General features: G+C 33.5%; 1 protein-coding gene across 1 annotated transcript; it reads right to left on the minus strand.

Annotated features, from left to right (window-relative positions):
• Window positions 1-7,409: 7,409 nt before the first annotated feature.
• LOC112515493 (probable rhamnogalacturonate lyase B) lies at window positions 7,410-11,956 on the minus strand. Its single transcript, XM_025122349.1, has 13 exons — window positions 11,933-11,956; window positions 11,349-11,470; window positions 11,197-11,247; window positions 10,831-10,950; window positions 10,540-10,659; window positions 9,620-9,755; window positions 9,307-9,477; window positions 9,018-9,173; window positions 8,740-8,925; window positions 8,465-8,606; window positions 8,222-8,381; window positions 7,887-8,127; window positions 7,410-7,815 (listed from the first exon to the last, which is right to left on the minus strand). The coding sequence occupies exons 1-13, from the start codon at window positions 11,945-11,947 to the stop codon at window positions 7,570-7,572; spliced, it is 1,866 nt and encodes a 621-aa protein (XP_024978117.1). The 5' UTR covers window positions 11,948-11,956; the 3' UTR covers window positions 7,410-7,569.
• Between the last annotated feature and the right edge of the window lie 4,221 nt (window positions 11,957-16,177).

Raw genomic sequence — 16,177 nt, forward strand, 5'->3', positions numbered from 1 at the left:
CCTTTTTGAAGATTGAACTTTTGAAGTTTGAGGTACAAAAAATATAATAGGAGCACTTACTGGTTCAACAAAAATTGGTTTAGGTTCTACTTTCGGCTCGACCAGAACATGAAAGCTTGATTCATCAAAATTATATCTGCTTCAAAGTCAAATAACAACTTATCTGAATCAAAAGCTTCTCTTTCCGACTCAACATTAAAATCCTGAGCCCCACCAACTTCATCAGCAAATATACCATTATAACCAACATTAACTGACAGACCCAACAACCTCCTTGTTTCTATAGTGGAAACCTATGGCTTTTCCACCATCGACTCGATCTTTGGGTTTTCAAACACTATTATTTTTATACCTGTCACCCTTTCACTATAATGATTAGAGTTATGATCATCAGAACCTTCTACAGTTTCTTCCAACTCAATTATCTGTAATCCTGAAGACTCAACCACTCTTTATCACTCGTTCTCCCCCTCATGGTGATCAGGATCGTCCTAGTCATCATGCCTTCTTTTGTGAGTAGTGGCCTAAGTTTTGCACGTAGTCTCCAGAATGGAAACTCGTTCTGAAAATGCATCTAAGGAATTTTGTAGGTTTTGGGAGGTAGATGCAATTGTTGAACCTAACTTTGATAAGCTCGAGACAACAACACTCTGGAAGTTATGAAATTCTAAGGCTCTAAGGGTTTCCGTCTCTTCAATAGATAGATGTAGCATACAAACAAAGTCTGCATCCGCCGAGTCCATACTAGTTTCAGAAATCATATTAGCATAGAGCATGAACTTCAGATCATCCATCAAGAAGTTCTGTTCTTGTTGCGGTTGAGGTTGAGGTTGAGGTGGCGGCGGCAGAACACGAATTTCTTCTTCAGAAACTGGCTGCTTTCCTTTCAGCGATCTCTTCAAACCCCTTATTTCTTCCATCTAAGTATTCTGAATAGCCTTTAGGGCGTCGTTCATAAATTCCCTTGACACAAAGTTGGGTAATGTAACTCCTGGATGACATAGATTACTAGTTAATACAACAATTGAATAAATTGTTGTGCCTACATTCAACGTTCGAATAGTGTTAGCGCTGGTAGGACTTCTAACTTGTTCTTGTAGAAATTCAGATGACTCTACTCTGGTGTTCTGACATGTTCACGAAGAACAGTAGGTTGAGCAACAGATGCTCGAATATCATGTGTACCTAAAGTGTATAAGGGTCTAGACTCAATGTGATGTTGAAAGAAGTCATAGACTGGGGCAGTTGTCTACTTGTTTTAATATTTAATTCCTTCGAGTGAAAAATAGATAGATTTTGTGCTAAATTCTCTTGAGAAGGTAAAACTGATACCTGTTGAGAGGAATCAGAGTGGCTTGGAGGGGTGTACAGGTGCGTAGTTGGGCGGACTATGTCTTCTTCAATATCAACATTCAACGACGGAATGTCAATAGCAGATGTGGCTTCCCGTCTTCTCCTAAAAGTTTGGAGAGGAACTACCACTTGATTTTTAGTTCATGTCACACAATCGCCATGTTTTTCTCCTTCCCAATCACATGACCTCTCAGAATTTTCAACTAGAGCTCCCTCATCCATTCTCAACCCTTATAAGATATTATCAATTTCAACCTCGTAATCGAAATCCAGAAAAACATCATCAAAAATAAATTGCATTGGTTGATGCTCTTGTATGTTTATCTATTCAGCAACACCCGGATTTTCATCATTACCATCTGAGTCATTCTCATCAGCAATTGACTCATCTTCAACTTGATCATCATTATTATCATCATCAGATTCAGTGGCTTCCGAACTTGAAGAAGTTGAGGAAGCACTGCCTTCAAAAATTGTCAGATCAGAGTCTCCCCCCACCAAGACCCTCTCAATTATATTACCCTCAGCTCACAATCCTGTTCAGATACCCCGTGTAAATAAACGTGCTCGTCTAGACCTAGACACTTACTACAGTCAACTCATGCAGGGGTTGTTCCCTAGGTAAGTCCCTCCGGCTCTAGGTGGATTATAAGAACTATCACTCTCCTATATTTTATCACATATTGAGAACTCTGATCGGCATAGGCAAGCAGTTCGTCAGGAATGTTCATAATAGAATCAACATCTTCGACTTCAACATGAGGTCGAAGAAACTTTATTTCATAGTCCGAGGCAAACAGTTTGTCTAATCTTGAAGGAATTTCTTTGTTAGACCGCATCATTGACCTGATGATCAGCTGTAAGAAATGGAACAAACTGCCTTGCTATCGACACAAATTTCTTCGCATGCACCAACTCTGCCAATTCATTCCAAATACCCAACACAGTGCATGTGAAACTTGAGTATGGACTTATGTTCATTGACTATGATGGTCATTATAGGTTTCAACGAGTATTTGAGTTCCATCTCTGCCCTATAGATCACTTAGAATATCTAAGAACTTAGTTAAATAATGATCTATTTGCAGAGATGACGGAGCACAAGATCAGAAAAGAAATGCTCAGATGCAAGAAGCTTGGAGAAGATGTCCATGAGTACATCAACTTCAGCAACTTAGATTAGACATCCTTTCAATCTTGTAATATCTTTTATTTATTTTCTTTTCTTGCAGTGTATAACCTTTATGTCTTAGGTTTATCAATGCTGATTATAATAACTTGTAATATTTTCCATTGAAAGATATTCAATAAAATTATCAGTTCACTGAAAAATATCCCTGAAAAGAGTAAATGAGACGTGTACTTAAGAGTTCTATCTATGTCTTACATACCCTGATACCTTTCTAGTCAGTGAATATGGTTTCAGTTTCAACCATTAATATTGTGCAAGTTTCTTCTTTCCTTGCAAATCTTTAAAGTAATTTTTCATAATAAACTGTATCACTGAAAAAGATCTCAAAACAGTTAAAAAGGACAAATATTTTACTAGTACATTTTCTTTACTGATTTAACTTAAGCAATTTTTTTTATGTTGCTTTGTCATCATCAAATCGGGGGGGATTATTGATCATATCTCTCAGTGATTTGATGATGATCCCTTTTACCTTACAAAGTATATTATCTCTGTATTCAATTTCAGCGATCATCAATGAGTCTGTTCAGTGATCACTGAACATGTATTGCAATTCATTCAGAGACCAATATCCTTCAAGAAGACAAAACTCACACCACATATCATTCAGCGATGTCGAAGACATAAGCTGAAGATTAGAGACAAGGAAGTTCGTGATCTGAAGCGGTTTTCAGTGATAACAAGCTCATCTACACAAGTGTGAAATCTATGCAAGATTAATCGAACACTGATGAGACCTTCAGCGTTATTCGAGTGTTCAGTGATTAAATGAATCTTGTTGACCAAGATAGTTTTTGTCTTATCTTTCTCCATACAAAGGACAAACCCGTATCTTTCAAAGTAAAGCATTGTACGGAGTCACTCCGTTGTCTCTAAACGTGCTTATTTACTTTATGAAAGAAGACTGTTTATATACGGCCTAAAGAGTGTATACTGCAACAAAGGACAAGCTTTCCTCTAAATGCTTGTCACGTGTTTTGAACCTTTTGAATTGCATTTAATGCAATGGGTATAAATAGCTGAGTAGTTCTCTCTTCTTAGTTACATCTTCCTCATCTTATCTTACCCAAGAAGATACTTCTTTCTACTCTCTATCTAAGAGAAAGACCCACTTTAACAAGTGAAGAGCACATTACTTCTTATCTTATTTTTTTGTAGCAAGTCTTTTTGCTATCTGTAATTTTGTGTGTATCTTTGATTGTTTAGATAGGTTATGTATCTTATCTCTTCCGCAAATAATCTATAAAAATCTGTATTGATCTTCTTTATCAATATATATATATATATATATATATTAAAGTGAAAGCTGATGTGTTTGTATTCACCCCTTGCTACAAACTGTTAATTATAAAGTTGAGACCAACATCAAGAACATACCAAAAAGTTCTTGATAAAAAAAAGGTTTTCTAAGCCATGCATGATCGGCTCTGATACCACTGATGGGATTTGTAGGAAACTTTAAAACAATATTATCAAAGATAGCAACGGAAGCATAAAATAAACCTACAATGATTTTCACAAAAACTCCCAACAAGGATCTCATGCATTAAAGAACTTAGAAAAATGAAAAACACAACCATAATGGGTTTTAGTACTACAATCTTTGAAGCTTGAATGTTGATGTCGGGCAGAGAAGAAAAACGAATCTTCCTCCAGAGTTGATCCACACTAAGCAACCTCCTTTTTGAATGCTAGTTCCTTGCAACCCAAACTAGTGTTTTTTTTATCTCTACCTTAGAAATAAAACCAAGTATGTATCTCCTCACTTTTTCTCTCAAGAACTCTTTCTCAAATGTTTTTAATACTTTGAATTTTAGAGAGAAAACTTAGAAAGAGTTAGGATAGTATGAGAATATGTATTCCCTCCCTTTTGTTGAAACACCACACATGCATATATATGATAGATTTAAAAGGAAGAAAAGAAGAAAGCATGGGAGGCCATATCTCCCAACATACTTCATAGTTCTTACATCCCATACCTTGTTCTCTTTTGTTTAATATTTTAAATGTCCTTTGAAGTATACTTGGAAGCAACCAATACACTTAAAAATCAACTAATAAACAACCTAAAACCAACAATAGTTTTATTAGTTAGTTATTAGTTATTTCATATAAATTTTATATCAAAATATAAAACATATATAATTAATGTCACACATAATAACCACAAGGATGGTGTCTGATTGGTTTGTGCTTGACTCCAAAGGTCAAAAATACCAGGAGGTCTCATGTTCAAATCTAAGGAGGAATAAAAATTTCCTTGTGGCCACGGAGGTTCAAATGCGGTGATTCCAGACTATCTGCAAAGTAATTGGTCGTTCTAGAATTAGTCGGCTCGCATAGCGGGTTGAATATCCAGGTTAATCAAAAAATATGTCACACATAACAAAATTAAGTGTACATATAAAACAATAATAATAATATGTATCAAATACATATTAGACTTAAAAACTAGTCAAAAAATATATAACATATATTTTATTATTATCAGAAATTATTATTTCAATTAACTAATAATTTGCATGACACTTTTTTGGATTAAAAATAATCAAATCACATTCGATCGCACGATTGATGTTAATTTGTTTATATGTGTGTGACCCTTTGGGATCGTGTATTATTAGCCGTATTGTCAAGTTCAGTGTCATGGACATATAGATCCAACAGATGCATCCTCTAATAATGTTGCGAATAGTCGCATTCTCAACATAGTTGCGTGTGACGGTCTAAAAGAGTTAGACGCTTTCTATTGCAACCATTTGTAATGTAGTTACATACGTGAGAGCCTCACCTTCCAGTTTGACGAGGTATCAAGGGTGTGTGAGAAGAAGTGCTTGTAAGGAGGAAAACACATTTCTTATCTTGGATGTTCCAACGAAGTGCAATTTGGTGTTTTTTATGTTGGATCTTGCAACAAAACATGTTGGTGCTTTAAAATTACTTAAAGAAGAAGATGGGTTTTATTTGCAAATACTTTAATGATGAAGATAAATAAGGGAGGAGGGTAGAGGATCACCCACTTCAAATGATGGGAGAATTTTGTGATATCTTGTAGGTTTTTGAAAGTATTTTATGAAGCTACACTCAAATTTAGTGCCTCTTTATCTGTTACTGCGAATGTTTGTTTTCAAGAAATGTGTACCATACATCGGAGAGCAATCAAATGGTGTTATAATGACAAGACCAATCTTAACGATTATGGCTTCTAAGAAGACGACCAATTTGACAAGTATTCAGTTATGTTAAGTCAGTGAAGAGATGTTTGTCAAAGCAAGTGGCACTCAAAGTAGGGCATCTACTCATGAAAAAAGTTCGATGGTGAATTGTTGAATCATGGATTCAGATGTTGATGATTCTTTTAACATGTTTCAAACTGAATTTGAAAAAAAGTGTCGTGAAGACAAGGCCACTCGTATAATGAGTTTGATAGATATTTGGCATAATGTGATGATGGGGAAAGGAGAAAAAGGACTTTGATATTTTAAAATGGTGGAAAATGTCTTCATCTTAAAATCGCAATAATGGCTCGTGATATTCTTGTCATTCAATTTTCAATTGTAGCAGGAGGGCAGGTGCTTATTCCCTTTGAAATTCTTTGAGTCCTACCATGGTGCAAGTGTTAATATGTAGTCAAAAGTAATTGAGATCTTCAACATTGACATTAGATATGTGCTCATGACTAGGGTAATGTTTGGTATGTAGATATGATTGGACATGACAGAACTGGACAATACAAAAGGGTAGGACTAGATTGGACTGGACATGACAGGACAAGTGTCTGTCGGGTGTGTGGTACGACTAGGGCTGAGAGGACAAAACTAGAAAATTTGCCTCCAAAAGTAATTTGATGATTTTATATATCATATAATAGTTATAATCAACACAAATAAAGTAAATGATTAAATAATTTAATTTATAAACAGTTTTACACAATTTATATATATATATATATATAAATACATACATATATAATAGTGGTGGTGGCGATGGGCGGTGGTAGTTGGTGGCCTACGGTGGTTGTGGAAGATGTAAAGATGGTGGATAGTGATGGTGGAGGACGTGAAGATGATGGTAGTGATAGTGGTGGTGGCAGTCGACAATGGTGGAGGTAGTTGTGGTCGATGTAATAGAGGTAGTGGTAGTGGTACACGTAGTAGAGGGTGGTGGTAGTCTTGGAGGAGGTGAGGTGGCCTATGGTGGTGATGGTGGTAGTGGGCAGTACCCGTGGTGGCCAAGGACGATGGTGGTCGGTGACTGACGGTGGTTGTGGAAGTGTGGGAGGGATTGTTCTAGTAGAGGATGAGGTGGAGGTGGCCAATGGCGGGTAGTGGTGGTGCCGATGGACGGTAGTGGCTATGGATAGTGGTGGTCGATGGCTGACGGTGGATGTGGAGGTGGCGATGAAGGATGGTGGTCAATGGTTGAGGATGGTTGTGGAGGTCGTGGAAGAGGTTGTTGTAGGGGAAGAGAAGGTAGAGGTGGCCAATGGTGGCTACCGGCGGCCCCGACTAGCTGTGGTGACCACTAAACAAATATCATATTAAGATTATATATCAAATGAGAGGAGATTAGCGGTATTTTAGTTTTTATCTCATTATTGTCCCATCTTGTTCCACGTATTTTGGCGGAACAAGAAAAACCGTTTTTGTCCTACGTTATCTCAGTTTCTGTCCCTGTCTCATGTCGCGCCAAACGTGAGACATCGAATTCTTGTCCTATCTCATGTCGCGTCAAACATGGGAATATGAATTTTATTCCGTCATGTCCTGTCTCATGTACCAAACGCAGCCCAGAAGATACATAAACATATCAATGTGTTAATTTATGTAAAATTACTTATTATTGTTAATTACACTAACATTATAAGTTAAACTACATATATGGCATTCAAGATGTTTCTGGTAATACATCAGCTAAGTGAACTTTGCATTTCCTTTCTAACGAGACAGACAATAACAACTATATATGCGATATATACCCCGACTCTTTCTCTATCTAAGTTACGAATGCGAATATAAAACCCTTTAGTTTTGCGACTGAACGGGTCCTTCTAATCGAATATAATCATACATAACTCCTCTAAAAGGACCCAAACCTCTCGTTTGTGTTAAAAACATAACATTCCTCCCAGCTCGAAGTTGAGAATGCATAACATTGATACTATATAACCAGTAGAGCCCATGAATCCCGTGTCGTGCAATCGCGTTATCCCTCCCGATTAGCCCCGTGGTAAAGAAAGGCGACATGCCTCTTGGGTCGTTAATCCGAACCTGAAAAACCACAAAGATAATAAGTTGAAATACGAGTGATTGGTGTTCCCATTGGGTGATGAGTTACGTACTTGAACTTCTGCAACATTCGCCGATGCCAATGCTAATCGTATTGTATAGTTTCCGGTGGTTACATCTTCAAGATCGAAGAGTACGCGCCATGTTGTTGGAAGGTATGTCTTGTTTCCGACGTTTCTATTGACATGAGCAAAGAACCAATCTATTTGATAATCGCTGGCACCAACTGTGTAAATCAAATCCCGATCAGGATACAGATCCGTATAACGATCCCACAACCCATATTGCCTGAACCTGAAGTAATGCAATCCCATAAGTGATCACATGAATATGTTTATACACTGGAAATGAAATTAGAGGTTGAGATAGATATAGAGAGGGGGCTAACGCTTCGGTTCTTTGAGTTGCGTATAACTGGTTCATGAGGGTTGGGTTTGGCTCAGGGACATAGAACTCGGCTGCTGTCCGATCTGGCACCCCAATCTCCCAAATCGTAGGCCCATTTCTTGGTGGTTCGTACACAAGTACACCCATTCTGATTCTACTTCCTGATAATAGTCCAAACCCTAGATCTTGATGATATTTCCTTATATATATGAACAAGATAATAGTTTATAGAATATGTACAAACCTTGCAAAACCTTGACAACACTGTGGTGCATGTAATCACCGATGTACCCTGGAACCCAAGCGTATAAGTTGTAGACACCCGGACGAACATTCTTTATTTGGAAGTAACCTTCATCATCAGTTTGAGTCCAGAACTGATAACCCTAATTAACCGTGAACACCATTGATTGAACTCAAGAAATTAATATAATACTGAACAAATGCATCACTGGGTTCAAACCAATGCTCGATACTAAAATGGGTTGCTAATAAAACAAAAGTGATGAACAATTGTACCTTGTTTTCTTGTTGCCATGATCCCACATCACCCGGTGGAGCCAAGCCAACAAATGCAGAGTTGGCACGGGACACTTCAACATCATGAACCAGTAACCGTCCGGTTACTAGACCGCGTTGATGGGCAAGAGGATAGTCGTTGGAGTTTAGGAAATCGTAAGGCCAACTTTCCGTTTGTTCGAACATCTAATATGTAGCATATATACCACTGAAGTTACGGCTCGCTTCGTTAATGGAATGATCTCCTTGTGAAAATGAAAACATAGAATGTTACATACCTCTTCCTTGGCATCAGACCAAAGTGAAATGGGATTGTCTTCAGTTGTAACCGAGTTGAGATATATAAACACGGGTCCGAAAACCTTTTTCCATGGCTCACCGTCGCGAAATTTTATTCGTAAATCCATTCCTGCATAATGGGTGCTGAAAAACATCTAAAACAAGATGTAACATTGGATTAAAAACCGATCTACAAAGATGGAATTTCTCAAAGTGATCAGAAACTTCACTGTTTCACAAACTTTGATCAAACAATCATTATATAAGGATAAAGGGTGATACACTTACGGAGAGAGTAACGGGGCCAGCATGCGATGTGAGGTCTTGCTTGATAGGTCCCGCAGTACGAAACTCATTACTCGGAGTTATCATCCAAAACCCGACAGGTGGGTCCGAACATATCCAACCATGAACCCGATTATCTTTATCTTCAGCTGAATATTGGTACTTGTCGTCCACCTGTATGTACAACAACAAACGTTTATGGAAATACGTTTACATGCAAACTTTCATATAAGCACATTCAAACATATACATACATACATACATATATATACATGGACATCGACGTCCTTAGGTAGAAACAAATGAGAGTGGGTACCTCTCCTTTGAGAAGTGAATTAGAAGGATCAGTCAAAAGAACAGCTTCAGGGTAATCTAGGGGTTCACCCCTCTTGCGGTCGTCAAAAGTTGGCATCACCCTTTGCCTTTCATCCGAAACAGCCATGTAACGAAACCTTTTTCATCCAAAAAAAAACAGCAAATTATCTACTACTTTGAAGTTACGAGTTCTAGTGTTTTGAAAGTTATAATGCATATTTGAGTGTTGGAATTCGTGGAAACATGTATTCTCTCTAAAAAGAAGCATTTGCACGGTATCCACATATGCATACAAGTAATTGAAGTTGTTTTTGATTTTAGGCATGTGTACATGTCATGTGCATACCAGACAAATTGCTTACAAATTACTTGCATATACCAAATGAACGATTACCAAGGTGTTCATCAATTTTTCCTTCTTTGTATTTTTCCCCTAAACCAGACCATAGGTCTAATATATATATATGGGAGGGATATTTTTGCAAAGGAAGGCCTTTGTACAAACTATGAAGACCGTTAATTTCTTTTGCTTATTTTAGTGAGGTTTGTCATGAAATTGTTTAATATGATGAAATTGTTTCAAATTAGTCATTTCAGATAGTTATGGACATTATTATCTTCATTCTATTAACTTTAGTAAACAAATTTCATTAAAATAAGAAATATATGAAACAATTTAATTTTTACATATAAAATAGGTATAGCGGTCTATGACCAGCTGATCTGTGACTCTAATAGACCTCCTTAAACAAAAGCTAGGCTAGATTAGGTGTTGAGTCCCTGATGGTGTTAGACTATTAGATGTTAATTTTGATACCATGTTAGAATATATGTAACGTCACATTAGGATGGTCCATGACTACTCAATGTGGAAGTCCAAAAAATCAAAACACAAAATAATTAACATTTATTTGTTCTTACAGTTTATCCTGAAGCTTGAATACAATCCGACCTTGGTACATATCGACATCTGGCCATCCTTTCAGACGCTCAAAAATCCCATACGAGTAGAAACCACTCGATCCTCGTAGGACAACAAACCTTAAAACGTCACAAAATTCAATCAGAATTTCAATAACAAAATGGTAAACCAGTTGAACAATCAAATCATGATCTCTAATTTATCACAAGAAATTATCAGTAATTAGCTACTTAAATAAGAATGATTAAGCTTTTTCAGATATGAACATGTATAATATAAATTTACCACACCTTTTGTCGACATTTAAAGGAACATCGTTATCTTTTCGAGAAAACGTCCAATATCTTTTAAACGATAGTTCCACCTGATTTTCAGTATTCATGATAACATCTAAACGATCGCCTGTAAGCCTGCAAAGTAGTCGTATAAATTAATAAAAACACTATCTGCATGACTCGGATATTTTAGTCATAAACAATCTTTATGCCTTCTTGTATTTTGGTGGAGGAATTATCGAAACCGAAAAAAAATTACGTGACAGATGTTCAAAATGTATATCTAAAACATCATTCAACGTGTCTGTTAAAAAAATTATATAGTTATTGCTTGTACTTTCTATTCAGATAAATAACCAAACAAATCAACGCAGAACTTACTTGTCCAAATTGTCCTTCCCGTCCGGATCACTCCAATTTACATCCCAATATCTATAACGCACGATCAATTTCATCAGTGTTTTCAGATCAGATTTGTAATTTTATCGATCAAAATAAACAAATATTTGGGGTAAGAGAAAAGACTGGCATACCCACGATCTGTTTTTTCGTTTTTATCATCTAATATATTGTTGATCCCGTTATATTTTATACATGTGACTGTGCCTTCAGGACTCGCAATGGTGATACTGAAGATGCCATTATCTACGACCACCTAAAAACACAGATAGATTCAAATTTTAAATTTTATTAGTAGGTTGTAAACTAAAAGTATATAAAATATATTCAGTAATTGCTTACATGATGCTTTAAAAACATCTTATAAACGACCGTCTTGAACGTTTTTTTTTTGTTTTATAAAATGTTTACTGAAAAAATAAATAATAAACACAAAACTATTAAAGAACCGTGAGAATTAATCTTAACCATTCAATTAAAGTTTTTTAGACTAGAAAGCAATGTGGTACGGATATTGATGTTCATGCATATGTATGTGTCATGTATGAAAAGTATTGATATGTTCTGTTTCACATGCAAAATAGTTGTCCCTTTGCATTTCACATGTGAAACAACACATCATATGTAACTGTTTCTTATGGTCCTTCAATTTTTTGTTCTCATTTGGTGTACCTCGTAAAATATCTAAAAAGGGCAAAACAAGGTCGTGTAGACTTACATGATCATCGTGCATACGCAATTGCACAGGAGGGTATAACACCGGACGTCCCAAGTCGTTCCTTGAAGTGTTTCTGCAACGAAACAATGTCTTAAAAAAGTGATAACACAGTATTTTCAAGTAACTCAGTTTCTTTGTCTGTTCACTACGAACTAAAACAAACTATAATATGATTAATTCATTAAAGCATGGTCAAGATTGAGTTATATTGGTTGTATAAATATAAAAAATTGTATAATAACTCATTTATATATATATATATATATATATATATATATATATTATTAACGTTTAGTGGAAACATCACGGGGGGAGATTATAAAGATATTTATAAAATTTTTGAACTTTAGCGACAATAGACCACAGGTTTTGTTTTTTGTCAGTTTCCTGAAAAGGGCAAAACGTTTTTGGTAGGAAAAGTCCCTAAAGTTTGGATAATTTCTAAACTACCCCTTCATATTTTTTTTTTTGAAAATACAGTTTAACAATGTCCAAAAATACTTTTAATAAAAATAAATCTAAAAAAACTTAGGAATTAAAATAAAATTCACATGTATCAAGTACCGATTTTCTGCAAGTAGAGAAGTAAATTTGGCAAAAAAAAATTGATGGAGGTAAGATTGTGAAAAAAATAATGAAATGAAGGGGTGACATCGAAATTTTTGAAAAGACAAAGGGATTGTTATGAAAAATGTAGAAAAAGTGGTCCACGTAAACTTCCGGAAGGCGAGACTACAGTGGATGATTACAAAATGGACATAGTAAAGATCACAAGATTGTGTTGAGACATGTGAAAAAGGTAGATAGAGAAACCTGAGGCTCACACTCAAATATTCCTTAAAATTGTAATCTTAAAAATCTTTTAAAATAAATATTTATATATTTTATTTTTGCAATATTAATTTTAAAATATTTTCTAATCTTTTTTTTAATATTTAAAGATCATTTTGAATTATTAAATGTGTTTAAATACTTTTATAATATAATTAATTATATTTTAAAAAGCTATTAAAGTTTAATTTAATATTGTTTTGTAAGATTTTGAGTTTTTTTCATTGGGCAAAATGCACAAAATAACAATCTACTTTCATAAAATTTTTTATTATAGTATTGTACTTTTAGTTTTTCTTATTACAGCAATATATTTTCAAACTATTTTTTATTAGAACATTTTACTTTGAAAAATTTACCCATTATAGCATTGGGTAACCCTTTGATTTAAATATACCCATTATACTAGGTTTTCATGCCACCTCATTGTCCACATAGGTTGTCCACATGTACTATAATGATGTGACTTTCTTACTACATCATTGTACTTTCAAAATTATTTTATTATAACATCTACTAGCTCACATTGTATTTTTAATTTTAAAATTTTGATATTTTACATGTTATTTAATAAATGTATTAAATGAATTAAAAAATATTAAATTATTCATTAATATAACAATATCACTAAAACTAGTAGAACACAACTTATCTCGATAACGTTTTTAAAAAAATATGTGTTTTTTGAAAAAAAGAAAAAAAAAGAATTGTTTTTTTTTTACCAAAAAATATCATCTTTTAAAGAATATATTATATTTGTTCAAAAATTTTTTACTTGACGTATAAATATATTAAATTAATTAGACTTTTTTGAATTATTTATTAATATAACAATATTAAAAAATTGTAGATAACAATTTATTTAATAAATATTTCACTTTAAGAATATTTATTTTGAATGCAACTTAATAAGAAAAAGTAAAAAAAAAATTAAATGTTTTTTAGATCATAGCAATGAAAAATGAAAATCACTAATAATAAATTGAAATAAGTTTTTATTTTAATTTTAGTTAAGTCATCAAAATAATGTGGCATCCACATCACCTCATTAAAGCCACACAAGCAAAAAAATCAAATGATTAACCGGTTTAAAATATAACAGGTTACCTATTGCTATTATGGGTAGATTTTTTAAAATACAATGCCTTAATAAAAAATAATTTGAAAGTACATTGTTGTAACAAAAAAAAAACAAAAGTAGAATGCTATAATAAGAAATTTTATGAAAATAGGTTGTTATTTCATGCATTTAACTCTTTTTTCTTTATTTTAAAAGAAAAATATTAAGAAGCTGTTGAAAATACTCTTAAATTTTGTTATTCAATAATTACTGCCGTATATCATTTTATAAATTTATATAGTAGAAAGTTTAAATAAAAGGACTAAATATCGTGAGAAAATAAGAAGTGAAAGCCAAAAGAAGGTTAGTGTGTGATTTATTAAAAAAAAAATACATTTAAAGATTATATAATCTGTAATATCGATAAAAATATGCATCTTAAAATAAATTTAGTTCTAATTCTTTTAATTATTCACATATGAATATTTATTCACAAGAGAGAGATGATTTTTATGATTGGAAATTGGTAATTCCCCATTATATCATTGTGATAAATAAGTTGAGACTATTTACTTGATTATTATTGTATTTATAGAAAGATGGTACAATAATTTGAAATTATTTTCTCATATTGGCATTTTATGTTTTGTATCAAAGTCAAAAATTGTTAATGTTCTTAACTAATGGACTTCTAACCAACTAGTATTGGTTTCTTACAATCAACACCTATGAATTCAAAACTTATTGCAATAACCAAAAATGTGGTGTCTGAATGGTTTGAGCTTGAGCTTCAAATGTCAAAAGTACCTGAAGGTTCTAGGTTCAAATCCAAGAAGGAATAAAAATCCCCTTGAGGTCACGAAGGTTCAAATGTGGTGATTCCGGACTACCCGTAAAACAAGTGGTTTCCCTGAGATTTAATCGGCTCGGATAACGAGTTTGGATATCTAAGTTAATCATTATGTGTATGTTTTGATAATTTTTGAAACAGAGTTTTATGTTAAATGCAAATCAAACATCTCTACACTATAATAAAATTGGGTTTATAGAAAGATATATAAAAATTTCTGAGCATCCTAATAGACTGCTTTATAAGCATCTTAAATCAACGGACCCTTTCTAATATAAATCCTATTTTTTTACAATGCTAGTATATTTCAGTTGAAAAAGTACAGTTTGAATGGACTTTATGTGCGTATAACATCATAGGTACTATTTTTTCTCTGTTTTGCGGGCGGAGAGTTGATTTTTTAAAAGAAAGACATGATATAAAACGAAGAAAACGGTATACGGATTCTACAAGGCGTAGAAATCTAGAAACAAACAAAGTAGAAATACTATTTTAACACCAAAATGGAATTATTTTTGAAGAGAATATAAAAATATTATTTTATAAAAAGTTTGTTGATGTATTACACGTATTACATATTTCAATAATATATATATATATATATATATATATATATATATTAAGAAACCAGAAATCTTCTAATTACCTATAAAAATATCTAATTAAAATATGCCCATTAATAACTTGTAGCAGAAGTCATAAGTCAAGATAATAGGTCAACAAATCCAACAAAAAGCAATAACAAGTCAAAAGAAACCTTAAGGTATGAGTACAAAGCAAGAAACCTCCAAAGCCACATACGTACGAAGTTGATCTTGGTTCGACTCGTATCTATTTTAATTTTGATATAAAATCTCTGGCTGAATTTAGGATTGTTTGGTTCGTATTCTAATAAAATCATGTAGTTGTTTTTGTGAGTTAATATGTCTATAGATTAATTAAAGGGTTTTTCCGTAATTGAAAGATGCATGTATTTTGGGAGAGACAAGTGTGGAATTTTATTTGGCTTTCTACATAAAGCTCTCCCTATAAACTTATTAAAAAAGCCACTTTAACATTAAGTCACTAACAAACAACAATAGAAGTATATAACTGATCGAATAAGCTACAAGTCTTATTAAACTTTTAATTGATAAGAATTCGGGTTTGTTTCTTTTAGTACCTGGTTTCAAGTTTTCTAAGAAGGTTTACATGACCGTTAATTTCATGATCTCATGAGATCAATCGAATAACTATGTCCATAAAAAACAATCCAAAGACACCAACGAGATGGAGTATTTTTTTGACTCACTCAGTGGCTGAAGCTAACAAAGACATAATCATATACAAAGATTCCCAATTAAGGAAACAAAATCCTAGAAAAAAGAAAATAACTATATAAAAATCCATAATTGAGTATAATATATGTATATATATATATATATATATATATATATATATATATTATTGCATGCATAATTAGGAAAAGAGCAAAATTTTAGCAACCGGTTAAACCTCACTAACT

The sequence above is a fragment of the Cynara cardunculus genome (genome assembly GCF_001531365.2).
Source record: "Cynara cardunculus var. scolymus isolate 2C chromosome LG 7, CcrdV1, whole genome shotgun sequence".
Classification (NCBI taxonomy): domain Eukaryota; kingdom Viridiplantae; phylum Streptophyta; class Magnoliopsida; order Asterales; family Asteraceae; genus Cynara; species Cynara cardunculus.

Bases quoted from the DNA above. Each gene is read 5' to 3' on its own strand.
- LOC112515493 (XM_025122349.1), bottom strand. The intron at 11,248-11,348 runs GTATGCCAGTCT...CGTGCGTTATAG, and splicing joins AACGAAAAAACAGATCGTGG to ATATTGGGATGTAAATTGGA. The intron at 8,382-8,464 runs GTTTGTACATAT...GACTATTATCAG, and splicing joins TGTTGTCAAGGTTTTGCAAG to GAAGTAGAATCAGAATGGGT.